The sequence below is a fragment of the Zeus faber genome (genome assembly GCF_960531495.2).
Source record: "Zeus faber genome assembly, chromosome: 13".
Lineage (NCBI taxonomy): Eukaryota > Metazoa > Chordata > Actinopteri > Zeiformes > Zeidae > Zeus > Zeus faber.
In genome coordinates, this window is record NC_137198.1 from 29,637,159 (window position 1) to 29,651,434 (window position 14,276).

At 42.0% G+C, this 14,276-nt stretch overlaps 1 protein-coding gene across 1 annotated transcript in view; it reads right to left on the minus strand.

The window, feature by feature from the left end:
* Positions 1-14,276, minus strand: part of ccdc88c (coiled-coil domain containing 88C) — a 108,920-nt gene that overhangs the window by 4,850 nt on the left and 89,794 nt on the right. Inside the window, 5 exon segments of the mRNA XM_080012181.1 lie at positions 485-726; positions 898-1,035; positions 1,124-1,234; positions 3,141-3,227; positions 12,997-13,295. Coding sequence (XP_079868307.1) covers positions 485-726; positions 898-1,035; positions 1,124-1,234; positions 3,141-3,227; positions 12,997-13,295 — 877 coding nt within the window.

A 14,276-nucleotide genomic window follows, 5' to 3' on the forward strand; every position in this document is an offset into this window, starting at 1 on the left:
AACTAGTGTTAGTCACTTGAAGGCAAGGGACAGTACTCTCCCCAAAGCAACACAGAAGTTAGAAATTTCAAGGCCAAAACAGTCACCAAGTCAATAGTCAATTGTAAGGAGTGTTTATAAATCATTTATCAAAATAAGGCCTATACTTGTGTAAAAGGCATTTCAGACTCAACAGCTTGCGTCTGGTATTTTGATATCGCCAATATATTGCCTTGAATTGATATGAAATATTTATATTCAAAATATTGTCGTCAAAATGCAGACGAAGGTTTATGCTCATGCATATGATAATATTTAGCGAGTGCTTCACTTTAAATGTATATACTTTATTATGTTTGATTAGATCTGGGCTTTCCCCATACACCATCGATAGATCGATAGACAGACAGACAGACAGATCAATGTATTAATCTGTCCATCTGTCTAGATATATATCTATCCCTTACACATAGCTATGTGTGCTTCAACATATATGTGTTATTACTGTAGGGGGCGACTTTATGTTGCTTTCTTGGAGAAACTCTTCCAGTGTCACCATCTCACTGCCAGGAGAGGCATTTCTGCCCTTAGTTCGGAGTCCAGCGCCGCGCTGGGGTTGGGCCCTCTGGGGTGTCGGCTGCTCGTACGGGAGGGTGGAGCTTCGAGGCAGGGTGCTATGCTGCGAGTGGCTGAGGCCTGTGAGGTCATCGCTCGAGAGGCTGGCCGAGCGGCCCTGATGATCTGACTCTGAGTGGAGAGACAGGAGTGTGATTGCAGGGTTAGCGTTACTTGCTAATGTACAGTAATATGTATCTGTGTGTGTGTGTGTATATACTGTGTATATATATATATATATATATATATATATATATAAACGTTTGTCATCGACCGGGTTAGGTAAAATGCTTATGTGCGTACCTCGAATGTTTACAGGGGAGTTAGAGCTGGAGGTGTTGTGGCTCAGGTCAGCCGACCCTGGGCGTCCTCCAGTGTTACCATGGTGACTGTACATGGAGTCGGAGGCATTGAGGCGGGAGTCTTCTTCAAATACCAGACCTGGAAATTCATAAAACTCACTGTGTATTTTAATGGAAATATGTACACTGGTTGCACGCTCTTGCTAACATGCTTAAATTTATCTTACCTCTGGGCCTGCGGCCAACTCCTTGTCCCAGCCTTGAGCTGGAGTTGCAAGTCAAAGCCGAAGAGATGGCCTGCTGACTGGGTGTGGAACTGAGAGACCTAGGGGTTTGCCCTGCCAAAGAAATGTATAAAAAAATGAAAAACAAAAACACAAAAACAGACTAGCAGTGTGCATTTGTAAAATCCTGCTAAATTGTCACTTCATTGCACTCATTGCGTCTTCCACATTTCATTGTCACGAATGCTAACAGAAGGCGTTTACGTACTGCAGGAACCTTTTCATAGTTCTACGAACTTTTGGAGGAACCGTCCCTTTTTTTTGTGTCCCTACTGCAAGAACTAAGAATGTTCGTAGTTCTTAGAACACCGTTTTGAGGGACTTTTTGTGCTCCTTTTTTGTGGGCGGGGACTCAAGAGGCACAAGAGGAACCTTCAGTGATGTAAGTGCACGGTGATTGGTCCAGACATAAGTCCAGGGTCCCTCACTGGTCCCTCAGACTGAGGTCAGTCCAAGCCGCATCATTCTGGGTAGGGACCAGCGCATATACACTCAGCGGTAATACAAAATAAACAATAAAGATGAAAACCAATAAAAATAGTTTTTTTATTGTAGATGAATTTATTTCATTTTCTGATGTTCATTGAATGAAACAAAAAATTCTCGTGTGGTGTCCCAATGCGAGCCCTTGCCTTATTAAAGTTGGAACAACATTTTAAATTATACCATGTAGATCTAATATGAGTGAAAATTCAGCAACTGGATTGCTTATTTCTCACCTCAAATTTGTTCAGAAACAGTTTCTGGTGGACTGATAAGGTGAAATAAGTGAAAGTTACAGAGTAAAAACACGGAACTCATGCAGGTACCCCATTGGCTGACTTTACTTCGGTGTCACTTTAGAGCTCCAGTGCAGTGCGACCAGAAAAAAATCCTTTGAGGGTATCTAGTTCTTGGGGGACCTCCCGAGTTTCTAGTTCGCCTCAGGGAATCCCCACAACTGTTCGGTGCAAAAATGCCAGGAGTTGATATCGTGAGAAAACTTAATATACAAATTAAACCTGAATAAATCTTGTTGGCGGAACTTATTTGTGAAGTTTATGTGGTTTGAATGACTTATCTCCAAACAAATTACAAAGTTGTTCAAACACGATAGTAAGTTGTTTGAACAACTTAACTCTTCATTTAACCTCTTAACTATGCTTTTGCATGGCTCACCACTCCCAAAAGGATGTTGGGTCAAAAGCTGTTTTTTTGCTCTTGTCCTCTTTAAAACCACATTCTTAAAAAAAGGCTATACTTACTGTATGTTTATGTTTAGTAATTTGTATGTAGACTTATAATTGATAAGAAGTCTGTTCTTCTTTTATTATTATACATTACATTGTCATCTTTCAGTATATCTATCTATCATATAGCTACAGTATCTATCCATCTAGAGTATTTATCTCTATCATACAGCTACAGTATCTATCTACAGTATCTCTCTATCCATCCACCTGTCTGTCTGTCTGTCTGTCTGTCTGTCTGTCTGTCTGTCTGTCTGTCTATCTCATGAAATATAAAATCTATCCGTAAAAAAATAAAAATAAAAAAAAATAATAGGGGTGGACTGCTGCCATTAGGAGCCGGTCATTCAATGAATTGGGAAAATTGATTACACTAAACACAATTTTAAATGTGGCTTTACAAATGATGAACGCTAACTTACTTGCTGACTCGCATTCAAGTTAGTTAAGTAATTAATCAAGACTAATCAAAGTAGTCTCATAATTATGAGATACTCGTTCGATTTTACTTGATTATATTAATATTTTTGTTGTCCACAGAACAGAAGGTATTGGAGGCAGGTGATCCGCTGTGGCGACCCCTAACGGGAGCAGCCGAAAGAAGAAGAAGATATATATATTTTAAAGTTTTCTAGATTTTTTATTTTTTTTTGTCCTTGGCAGAAATGGGCTTCCATATTTCAGGGCTTCCGTAAACCCCAGATATTTTATACAAAAAAAACCATAACTACCATGCCGGTGTCCATCCTCTCCGTTTGCGCTCTCATTGCTGCCCCCTGGAGTACTGCTACGGTACAAACCGTGGCTCCTGTTCAGATCTGCGGACCAGTCAAAAATGCAGTTGCGGTGAGGCTTTCCACCCAGACTCCATCGTCAATGCCAACAGGGAAAGCACAGCACGGTGTGAGAACACAGGGTTACAGCAAGCAACTCTTGGAAACTGTAGCACAGCTTGTGGTTAGGAGGGGTGTGCGTTGCATGTGCTTACGTGTGTGTAGATGAACAAATCCAATCCAGGCTTTAAGCAGGTGAATTATATTTCTCCAATGCCACTGATTCTCAGAATGATTGTATCACCTTTCAAATTTATCTCGTCTTCTTCATAGATCGTACTCAGAAAGCATATATATATATATATATATATATATATATATATATATATATATATATATATATATATATATATCAGCAGAAAATAGCAGGCTAAATACTTAAATACCACACAGTGATACTGCATGCTTACAAATTCGGCAGTAACAACATTTAATTTATACTCTGAAACCAACATTTTTTGGGGGGAAAATATCTGGACTATTTGCCATTCTTAATCTCATTCAATTAAATGATTTTCAATTTCTTACACGCAGGCTGTCGAGAACCTTGATGTGCCCCTTTGTGAGCGAACGTTCTTCTGACAGAAGACAGACAGCAGTGCAGAAAGACAGACAGTTAGGCAGGAAATACAGAACTATGCCCCATCGCCCTACTCTTAAAATCAGGTCTGTCCGAGGGACTTTTTAGGAATGAAATAACCCTAACCCAAATTCAGTTAATGCCGACTCTGCCAACGCAAGGTGGGTAGCTGGACGAACAGCTAACAGGTTGGACTCTTAAACCCCCACCCCTCTCCTCCCTCATGGTCTTGTGTGTTTTATTCAAAAATAAAAAACCTTCTGTGACTGATGGCTGTGATGGACGGCTGAATGGAGTGATGAATTGAATAAACAAGATATAACTTGTAGAACGATAAAGACCGGGATATAAATTTTTTTTTTTTGCTGCAGTGCGGTTGCTATGGAGACCGCCGGATGGTGGAACGTTTCAAATAGCAGCAGTCTCTCGAAACAAACAGTGTTCTCAGCAGACAGCTTAGAGCAGAACAATGGCTCCAAAAACAAATGAAAAACAAAAGTTTATTTCATTTAGCAGCGGACGTCAAAGTGCAGGAACACACACATGGCGGCACACGGAGGAAAGCTTCGAATCCATAGCGCACGCACACGCACACACACACACACTACTTACTGTCATACTGGCTGGCTGACAACCGCAACATGCACCTGGTCTGTGCTGTGTGTTTGTGTGTGTCTGTTATATTCATGTGTGTCCGTGTGGTCTTGTATGCACAGTGTATGTTTTAACTGGCCTGCAGGGCAAGCTTCTCTGTGAAGTGTGTGCATGTGTGAGTCTGTTTTCATGCCTCTAAATTTGAGTGTTTTACGAACATGTGTGTGCTCAAAAAGTCGGGTGATGCGTAACGAGTGTTATTGGAAAGGGGTTTGGTGAGAAAAAAAAAAGATGAAGAGCTGCATGGTTAATGTGATGACGAGGAGTAGGGGAATGACATCAGAATACTCCACTGGCTAGCACTGGCTGGCTAGCGATGATGTCGGCGGTGATGTCAGAGGAGGACCAGAACCGCAGTCGTCTGGAGAGAGAGAGGGAGGGGCGGAGGGTGGGGTGGGAAGGAGAGGGAGAGGACGAGGAGGAGGAGGGGAGAAGGAGCTTGTCCTGACTTTTACTGCGTAGAAAACGAAAGCGCTTTGCGGGGACTGAGAGGGACAAAAAGCAAATTGAGAAATGAGCGAAAGAGACAGATTTATAGGGAGAGAAGATAGAGTGAGATAGACGGAAAGACAGATTGAGAGAGAGTGAGAAACACAGAAATAATTAAAATGAGAAAGTGATTGAGAGAAGGTTCAAGTGAGATGTAAAGAAGGAAAAAGACGAGAAGGGTTCAAACACAACCGAAAGGTCACAGCAGTGAAAGAAAGAGAGATTTTAAATGGAAAAAAAAACAGACGAAGGAGACAGATCAATAGAAAGGCGCGGCACAATGGTAAAAACATGGAATACAGTCGCAGATACAAAGAGAAATAGCATAAAGGATAGAGAGCGAGAGACAGTGAGTGAATTACAAGGGTGGGGGGGATAGGACAAACCAGAGAGATAGAGATAGAGAGATGGAGGCGCAGAAGTGGCAGAAAATAAACAAAAGTATTAAGGCCGTTAAAACGACATGGAAGTTTCGGTCATTTCTGTAAAATAAATCCAGAAGCTGGTTGGTCATTCTCACGAAACCACCATAAAATATGAATACACATATTAATTAATTTCAAGGTGCAGTGTGTAGAATCTACGGAACGGACTTGGCAGAAATGGAATATAATGAGTATGTTTATTACATAAGTGTTTTAATTAGTGTATAATCCCATGAAAATAAGAATCGTTATGTTGGCGTTACCTTAGAATAAGCCATTTTTCTACATGGGCGTGGACACACTTCACGGAGGCCGCCATGTTGCACCCACCTCCATGTTTCTTCTACAATAGCTCAGCACGGACAAACCAAACACTGGCTCTAGAAAGAGCCTTTTGCATTTTTCATGAGTTTTGTGGCCACCGTGTCTTCAACGGAGGCCACCATGTTGCACTGCCATGGGGACGGGTATTCAGTTGGTTGCAATCTGCAATTTCAATGCTAGATGCCACTAAATTATACACACTGCACCTTTAAATATTAAAGTAAACAATGGCTACTATTCGGCCCACTTAGTTGTTTTTTAAATATGACATCATTTTATTATTTCTGTACTCTTCTTATCAAAAGATTAATTACCGTAACACATCTGGACAATTAAAGATGGCTGTTACGGTAGGGTGACCACATTCTGAAATCCCCAAACTGGGACCCTTAAGTGTAGAATAAGGTAACTAAGACGAACGGGGCATGGGGACGTGCAGTGGAGTCGCCTTTTGGAAGCACCGGCCCTGCACGCGCACACACACACACACACACACACACACACACACACACACACACACACACACACACACACCGCTGAAAGCACACAGTTCACAGCGAGCGAGTGAACTTGTTGACGTTTCTATCATGCACCTGGTGGGATTTTCGTGCATGGAGTGAACAGAAGCTGCTTCGTGCTCTTTTCTGCTTGCCTGTATATATATATATATATATATATATATATATATATATATATATATAGCAGCTACTGTATATGTACATATACACACACACACACACACACACACACACAGTATATACATACATATTCAAACATATATACACACACATGCGCTCGCGCGCGCGCACACACACGCACACGCACGTACATATACCCCGTATTGTACACAGCGCACAATATAGACTGGGCAGAGAGCTGGTCGTAAGTCCGAATGGTCGTTAAACAGGTAGGTCATTAGGTGAGGAGCACCTGTATTATTATTTGAATTCTGCTCAAAACACAATTTGGGAGTGAATATTAATAACTGGGACATTTTAGTGTTTTACAGATATCTGTTGGGACTCGGGACACAGCCTGAAACTGAGACAGTCCTGGACAAACCAGGATGCCTGGTCACTGTATTTTAATTTTTTTAATAGATGCACTTTAGCTTAGCTTAGCTTAACACACAATGACAGTGCAAAAATTGTATCCTCCGTCACTACATTCCCTCAATACTGTTTCTATTGTTGTGTTTAAAATTAATACAATAAATATTTATTTCAAAAATATTAAATATTTCATTGTTACGGTAATGTAGGGTACATTACTCTAACAATGTGTTTTTGCCCAGATGCGTTACGGTAATTCATTTTTGATAAGAAAAGCACAGAAAAAAAAATATATATATTATTATTTATTTATTTTTATTGTTTTTTTCCAACCTGTGCGGTCAGCATGCTGGGCATACAACACAGAGAATTTGTATGCTATTGCATCTAGGATAGAGTTAGTCTGCAAGTGGAGTTCAAGTTCTCAGCCTGCAATGCAACTCTTTATCAATTCTTAAATCATCAGAACTCTGTCCTGTGGACAACCTGTAGAATGACAAGAGCATAGTTTTTGGTTGTACAGAACCACCACCAACCCCCCTCTTTGGTGAACTAATAACATTAGTTGAAAACAACTAAGTGGGCCCTATAGAAGCCATTATGTACTTGAATATTTGAATGAATTATCTCACATTCTCTGTGAATTATGTGTATCTATTAATTTGGGACATGTATTATGGTGGTTTCATGAGAATGACCCTGCCGCTTCGTTTTATCAGTCGCTCCAGTAGTATAATGTAAGCTATTAACCAGTGTTAATAGGGGAAAAAGCCACTGGCAATAACAAATAAGCGAGTGATAGCATATGGACTTATATGAAGGTTAGGAAGATATACAGTACGGTCAAATAGCAGTTATAACAGCCACAAAATAAGTAATCACAATTTAAGTCATGGACTCATAGGGAATTAAAACTAATAGATGCCATGCATTACAGCTGTTAGACTACAATGAGAAGTACGAAAATATATACCATGCGCGAACCATGCATTAGAATAAGGACTGGGTTCAGTTGAGTGTGTTCTATGAATTAATGAATTTTGTATTTTTGTTTTGTTAGAATTTACAGTTGGAAATTAACGAAGCAGAGGATTCATTCTCAAGTCTGCATCCTGTGTGCACTTGGTAGTATATTCGGTCATAAATTTACCCCAGCACCAAGTCAAACCCGACTGATTCAGAACAGCATAAGAAAACAAATAAACAAAAATAAATGCAGAGGACGGTCAGAATACAGAGTGAAAATGGATGAAAAACAATGAAGAATGAATGAATGAATAAATTAATGAAGAGCATGGTCATCTGCCTCAGGGAAACTCACAACTGCACACCAATCATTCTAAGAAATGCTGTTAAACATTTCCAATTCGGGTCAATTTTAAAAAGGAGGGCAGCCAGATGGTGTCGAAAGAGCAGTCGGTAAAGCATGACGTCATCACCCAAATGCTACGTCTTATAAGGCCACAGACAGAATTTTCTTTTAATTTTTCAGCAACTTCAAGGGTTTTTTCCGTGGCACCCTGCTGCAACACCTCAATTCCAGTGAACACAACAAACACAACATGTTTTTCTGAGAAATCATTTGGAATAAAACATCCAAGCTGGCATGCCCACTTCACCGTGGGATAAAAAAAATTCTTCACACAACATGACCCTTTGACCAGTCTATCGAGAAAATTTCTATATAGAACAATTCTCCACCTAAGAAATTTTGTTTGAGTGGTCAGTTTACTTTAGCTCCCCATTATGAATGCTATGCTAGGAGCCTAGAGTTGGTGAGAATATCTGCAAATAGGCTGTCGGTGGCTTTTGAAGAAAATCCTTCTCTTCTTAAATATTTGTGTTGAACTGAAGGTTCAAAATAACATGTTGATGCAAGCATATTTGGCTGTCACCGCTTAAAGACAAGACCAGCTTGGGAGAAATTCACGATATCATGGGTCACAGCTGACAAGGGGGGTTGAGTTGCATCTTGGGCCAGTTTCATGACTTATTTGTTCAGTACTCTGTTTGTTCACTCTCTCTCTTCCTTCTCCCTAGTAGATGTTTCACTAGTCTCGAGGTTGGTGACCAAAGCCAAAGCCTCCACCTGCTCCCTGGACCCTATGCCAACGGTGTTGGTGAAAGCCTGCCTTCCTACCCTCTGTCCCTCCATCACAGACATAATCAACTCCTTCCTAGCATCTGGTACAGTTCCCCCCAGTCTCAAAATCGCCCCCATCACTCCCATCCTAAAGAAGCCTGGTCTGGACCCTGACGATCTTAACAACTACCGGCCGATCTCCAACCTTCCATTCCTCAGTAAGGTCCTGGAAAGAGCAGTGGCCGCCCAGCTCCATCAACATCTGTCCAACCATGAGCTCTACGAACCCCTGCAGTCAGCCTACAGAGCACACCACAGCACAGAGACCGCCCTAACCAAGATCACCAACGACCTCCTCCTCGCTGCAGACTCCGGTAACATCAGTATCCTCATCCTCCTGGACCTTTCCGCTGCTTTCGACACAGTTTCCTCATACAATCCTCCCCAAACGCCTATCCGATCTCCTTGGCATCACCGGAGCAGCTCTGTCATGGTTTCACTCATATCTATCTAAAATAACTCAGTTTGTCAAGATCAATGGCTCCTCCTCCCCCCATGCCCCAGTTAACCATGGCGTCCCTCAAGGCTCTGTGCTCGGTCCAACACTCTTCATCATCTACCTGCTCCCCCTTGGCCAGATCATGCACCATGGTCTCAACTTCCACTGCTATGCTGATGACACACAGCTTTATCTCAGCACCTCATCCACTCTGCTCCCCCCACAGTCTCTGGTCAACTGCCTTCATGCCATAAAAACCTGGATGACAACAAACCGACTCCAACTCAACAGCAAAAAGTCAGAGCTTATGGTTGTGGCCCCAAAGCCGCTGCTCCAGAAGGTTGGCGATCTCCTCCTCCTCATCGGCGGCTGTTCTATCAAAACATCTCCCGAAATCCACAACCTGGGTGTTATCCTGGACTCCACCTTCTCCTTTCAGTCACACATCAGATCCATCACCAAGTCCGCCTATCACCTCAAAAACATCTCCCGTCTCCGTCCCTCACTCTCAGACTCCGTGGCTGAAATCCTCATCCATGCTTTTATCACCTCCCGGTTGGACTACTGAAACGGTGTCCAGGGCTTTGCTGGAAACCTCGACAGGCTCCAGTATGTGCAGAACTCAGCTGCCAGGGTTCTCACCCACACCAAGCCCTGGCAACACATCAACCCCACCCTCATCCACCCCCACTGGCTCCCGGTCAAGTTCTGCATCTCCTACAAACTCCTCCTCACATACAAATACCTTCACGCACTCGCCCCCCAATACCTGTCCGACCTCCTCCACCAGCACACTATATCCCGGAACTTGCGGTCCTCAAACATGGGTCTGCTGTCCATCCCCCTGTACCAGATTAAAAACTTTCGGGGACAGAGCTTTCAGCGTAGCAGCCCCCACCCTCTGGAACTCTCTCCCTCCTGTAATCCGTAACGCCCCAACCCTGGACACTTTCAAAACAACCCTCAAGACCCACCTTTTCACCATGGCCTTTCCGCCTTAGTTAGTGAGTTTAGATATTCTTCTGTTTTGTTTTTTGTTCCTCTCTCCCTTAATCTGTCCACCCCCCCCCCTTGCCCCTCTCCTGTAAAGCGACCTTGGGTTCTTTGAAAGGCGCTATACAAATTGAAGTTATTATTATTATTATTATTCTGTGACAAGTGAAAGTATAATGTAAATGCATCAGGTCACCATTGCGTCAATAATATTCTAAATAAATTGTAATATTTTAGATAAGAGGCCACCCTCACAGATAACGATAATCATAATGTGGGTACGCAATATTCCATAGTTATTATGAATGTTTAAGCTGCGATCTGAGAAGTGTTTTGGCAGCGAATCCAATTCCAGCAAATCCAAATGTTTACATTTGGAATATTCTGAGTGGAACCTTAAAATATGTCGCTTATGTCATAATCTATATTATTATACATCCCCAGTCGGCCACTCCGTCAATCCAAGGGCTGAGGCCCCAATGACTTTATGGTCTCTTCTACCATCTAGTGGAATACAGGTACTCCTAACTTAACGACCGAGTTCCGTTCCTACAACCAGGTCGTTAAGCGAATTGGTTAAAGAGCGAGGACCGATGTTATTTCACGGTAAGGGGGCGTGGACATTGCGAACGCTATTGTAGTGAATATTGACAGACTGTGGGAATAAGACTGAGACTGACAACGGTGATGCGCCATGAGATGTTTGACGCAGAGATGGCGCGCATGCACGCCGCGGTATTGTACGCAGAGCACTTTACAGACTGCTCAGAGAGCTGGTTGTAAGTCCAAACGGTCGTTAAACAGGTAGGCCGTTAAGTGAGGAGTACCTGTACACTAAACAATGCAGGTCACACAAGCCTGTCCGTATGGCACTTTGTTCTTTATTTTTTGTTGAGTATTCACAATATAACCAAAATTGCCTGCCAACAGATCATTTTCCTTGATGACTTATTAAAACAATGAAAAAAAAATCCCATCTTGTGCTTACAAATGATCCGATCCGACTTAATAAAACAGTATATAAAAGCTTTTTTCAAACTCACATTAAAATCAAGATCATTTGTCTATAAGCCATAGACAGATGATCTGGTGTTCAAGGCAAGAAAATGTATCTCAAAGGAAAAAAAAAGAAAAGATTTCAACATGTATTTTCAATGAAAACAAGATTCCTGTTTGGGCTGCATTATTTGATCTCAGCTATTTAAGGAACAGTGGAATGCCTGCTATCCATCAACTGCTAATTCAAATCCCCTACCAAGACCGATGGTTTGTGATTTGTGGTTTCAAGCAGTGAATCTATACGGGGTGTCAATTCTCCAAATCCACGACTTGATTTGACTTTCAGCTGAGAGCGACAGACGGAGCAGTGACAAAACTCATTCACTTGCGTGCACAAAGATGTATGTGGACGTAGCACCCAAATAAAAATGAATATGCCTATGAAATAAATCCTGAAATGAATAAACGTATATAAATAATAAAAATATATAATAATATATAGTCATAATATAATAATATAATAATATATAGATTCAAGATTCAAGAGGTTATTTGTCACAATCATATACATACAGTATATGCAGTGAAATGTCATGATGGGTGATTACGTACAATAAGCTCTAAAAACACTTATAATACTAAAATGTTCGTAATCGACGTGAGGCGCTCGCGCAGGCCGCCACAAGGGGCGGTGGCACAATAGCGATTCTGGGTTATATAATTATATAATAGAATTAATTGTCTGTGTTGTATTAAATAAATACTATATAATAATAATAACATAATAATATATAAATGAATAAATGTACGCCCGACTGACCGGGCGGAGGCGGTCGTGAGACCGTACCCTCCGGCGCACCAGCCAAGGTGGGATCTTTCACTCAGATTCATGGGATCTTTCATCACTTTATTGCGCCAGGGGGTTTAGTGAGACCCTCAGAATCTTATGTTACGTGCCATTTTAAGCATGTAAAGTGAGAAAGTGAAACTCCTGCAGTGCACACTGTGGTGCAGGTGCACACAGCTCCGTCTCCCATTTGGAAAACAATACCATTTGTTTATTATTTTGTAGGTTTAAATAGGCTATGTTCTAAAACAGTTACGTTTTAAGATATTTTTGAATAGGCCATTATAAAAAATTTTTTTTTGATTTTACTGTTGACACGGAGACAGTCAGTCATTTAGTCAACACATTTTAACATCCCTAGTTCGTACACGTGTTTCGATTTTAGATTTAGAATTGGAATCATGACATCCCTAACATCTATCCATCTATCTATCTATCCATCCACCCACCTATAGACAATGAATGGCAAGAACATGAAAACATGCTGTTTTTAACAACAAAACATAATAACAACTGTAGCTGGCTGAACTGGAGCAGAGACAGCTTCCCTCCCTTTGTTTTATTTATAAATGTTGCATATTGCAAATGTGGCATCATCGTATAGTTTCACAGGCAGTGCACAACTGAGAATACTGTGACATGTTAAATCTAAGTCTTTCCTACTTTTTCTACACACACACCACTCTGTGTTTATGTATGTACAGTATGTCTGTCCACAGATTATTTGACAGATAAGTGATAGTTTGAAATAAAAATAAATTAACTGGCTTTAACCCGTTAGATTGTGCGTGTGTGTTTGCGTTACTTACTTCGGCTTACTGGTGTGAGCACTGGGGATTGTGTTCCGAGACTGTGGTTGCTATGGTTACTGAGAGGGTGGCCGTTGTCCAGCGTGTCGCTTCCTGTGCGTGGTGGCAGTGGCGGGGGGACATCGGGGGGCAGTAGGGGTGGGGGGGAGGGCAGGGGAATATCAGGGGCACTTTTTGTCCTCTCCCTCTCTTTGCCAGCCTCCTTGTCCTGCTCGTGGTCAGCCACCCTCTCCCTGCTGCTTTCCTTGCGTGGTTTGATAAGTTTGGCCAGCGCCTTGGCTCCAGACCACTGGCTCTTCCTTGAAAAAAACAATAAAACAAATCAAACTAAATATATAAATATTTCATATGTAAGGACCGACACACCGATACCACTTTTCACTGCATACACGAGGCCACCTCCAGCCAATTTCACCCACTTTCCTGCTTCATCTCTCATATGTTGGAAACAAATTGGAGTATGGTTATTGAATGTCACACATTAGCAACGCCACACCATGGCATGTTACCTTACCTTAACTTTACATTAACCTGAGGCATGTTAACTTCCTTCCTGGGTTCTAGCCAATACTACAGTATCTGCAGTGACTGGCGAGTATTATAAGGTTTATAGTTTTTGTATTGTTTGTATTGTTATGACGTTAATGAAGAATTTGTAAGGTAGAGCAGGTCGTCTAGTAATCGGAAGATTGCCGGTTTCGATCCCCGGCTCCTCCTGGTAGCGTGCTGATGTGTCCTTGAGCAAGACACTTGACCCCCTAACTGCTCCCCGTGCGGTGCTTTATGGCAGCCCAGTGCTCCTAGATACGTCGGTACTAGGATGGGTAAAATGCAGGGAAATGCATTTTGTTGCCTCAGTATTTGTACTCTGTGCAATCACAATTATTTTAATCTAATCTAAAAAGTGTTTAGCCTTTATAGCTCCGAACGACAGATATTGAAGAGTAATCGAACTGTAAAATCACACTGGGCAGGTTATCGCCCAAATAGGAGCCTTTCTGTGTGGAGTTTGCATGTTCTCCCGGTGCTCACATGGGGTTTCCTGCACCTAACGTCAGTAAGGACCCCCACCAAAAACATGCACACATCATTGTCTGACCAGCGATGGACACTCGTTACCAGGTCCCCCGGCGGGTCGACGAACGATCCCCCCCCCACGAAGCCAGGATGGGTTAAATGCAGAGGCGTCATTTCACCGGCCACCATCCAAAGCATGTGCATGTGTGTGTGTGCACGTGTTGTAGTGTGGTGTGTTGTGTGATAATTAAAGATTATTTTTC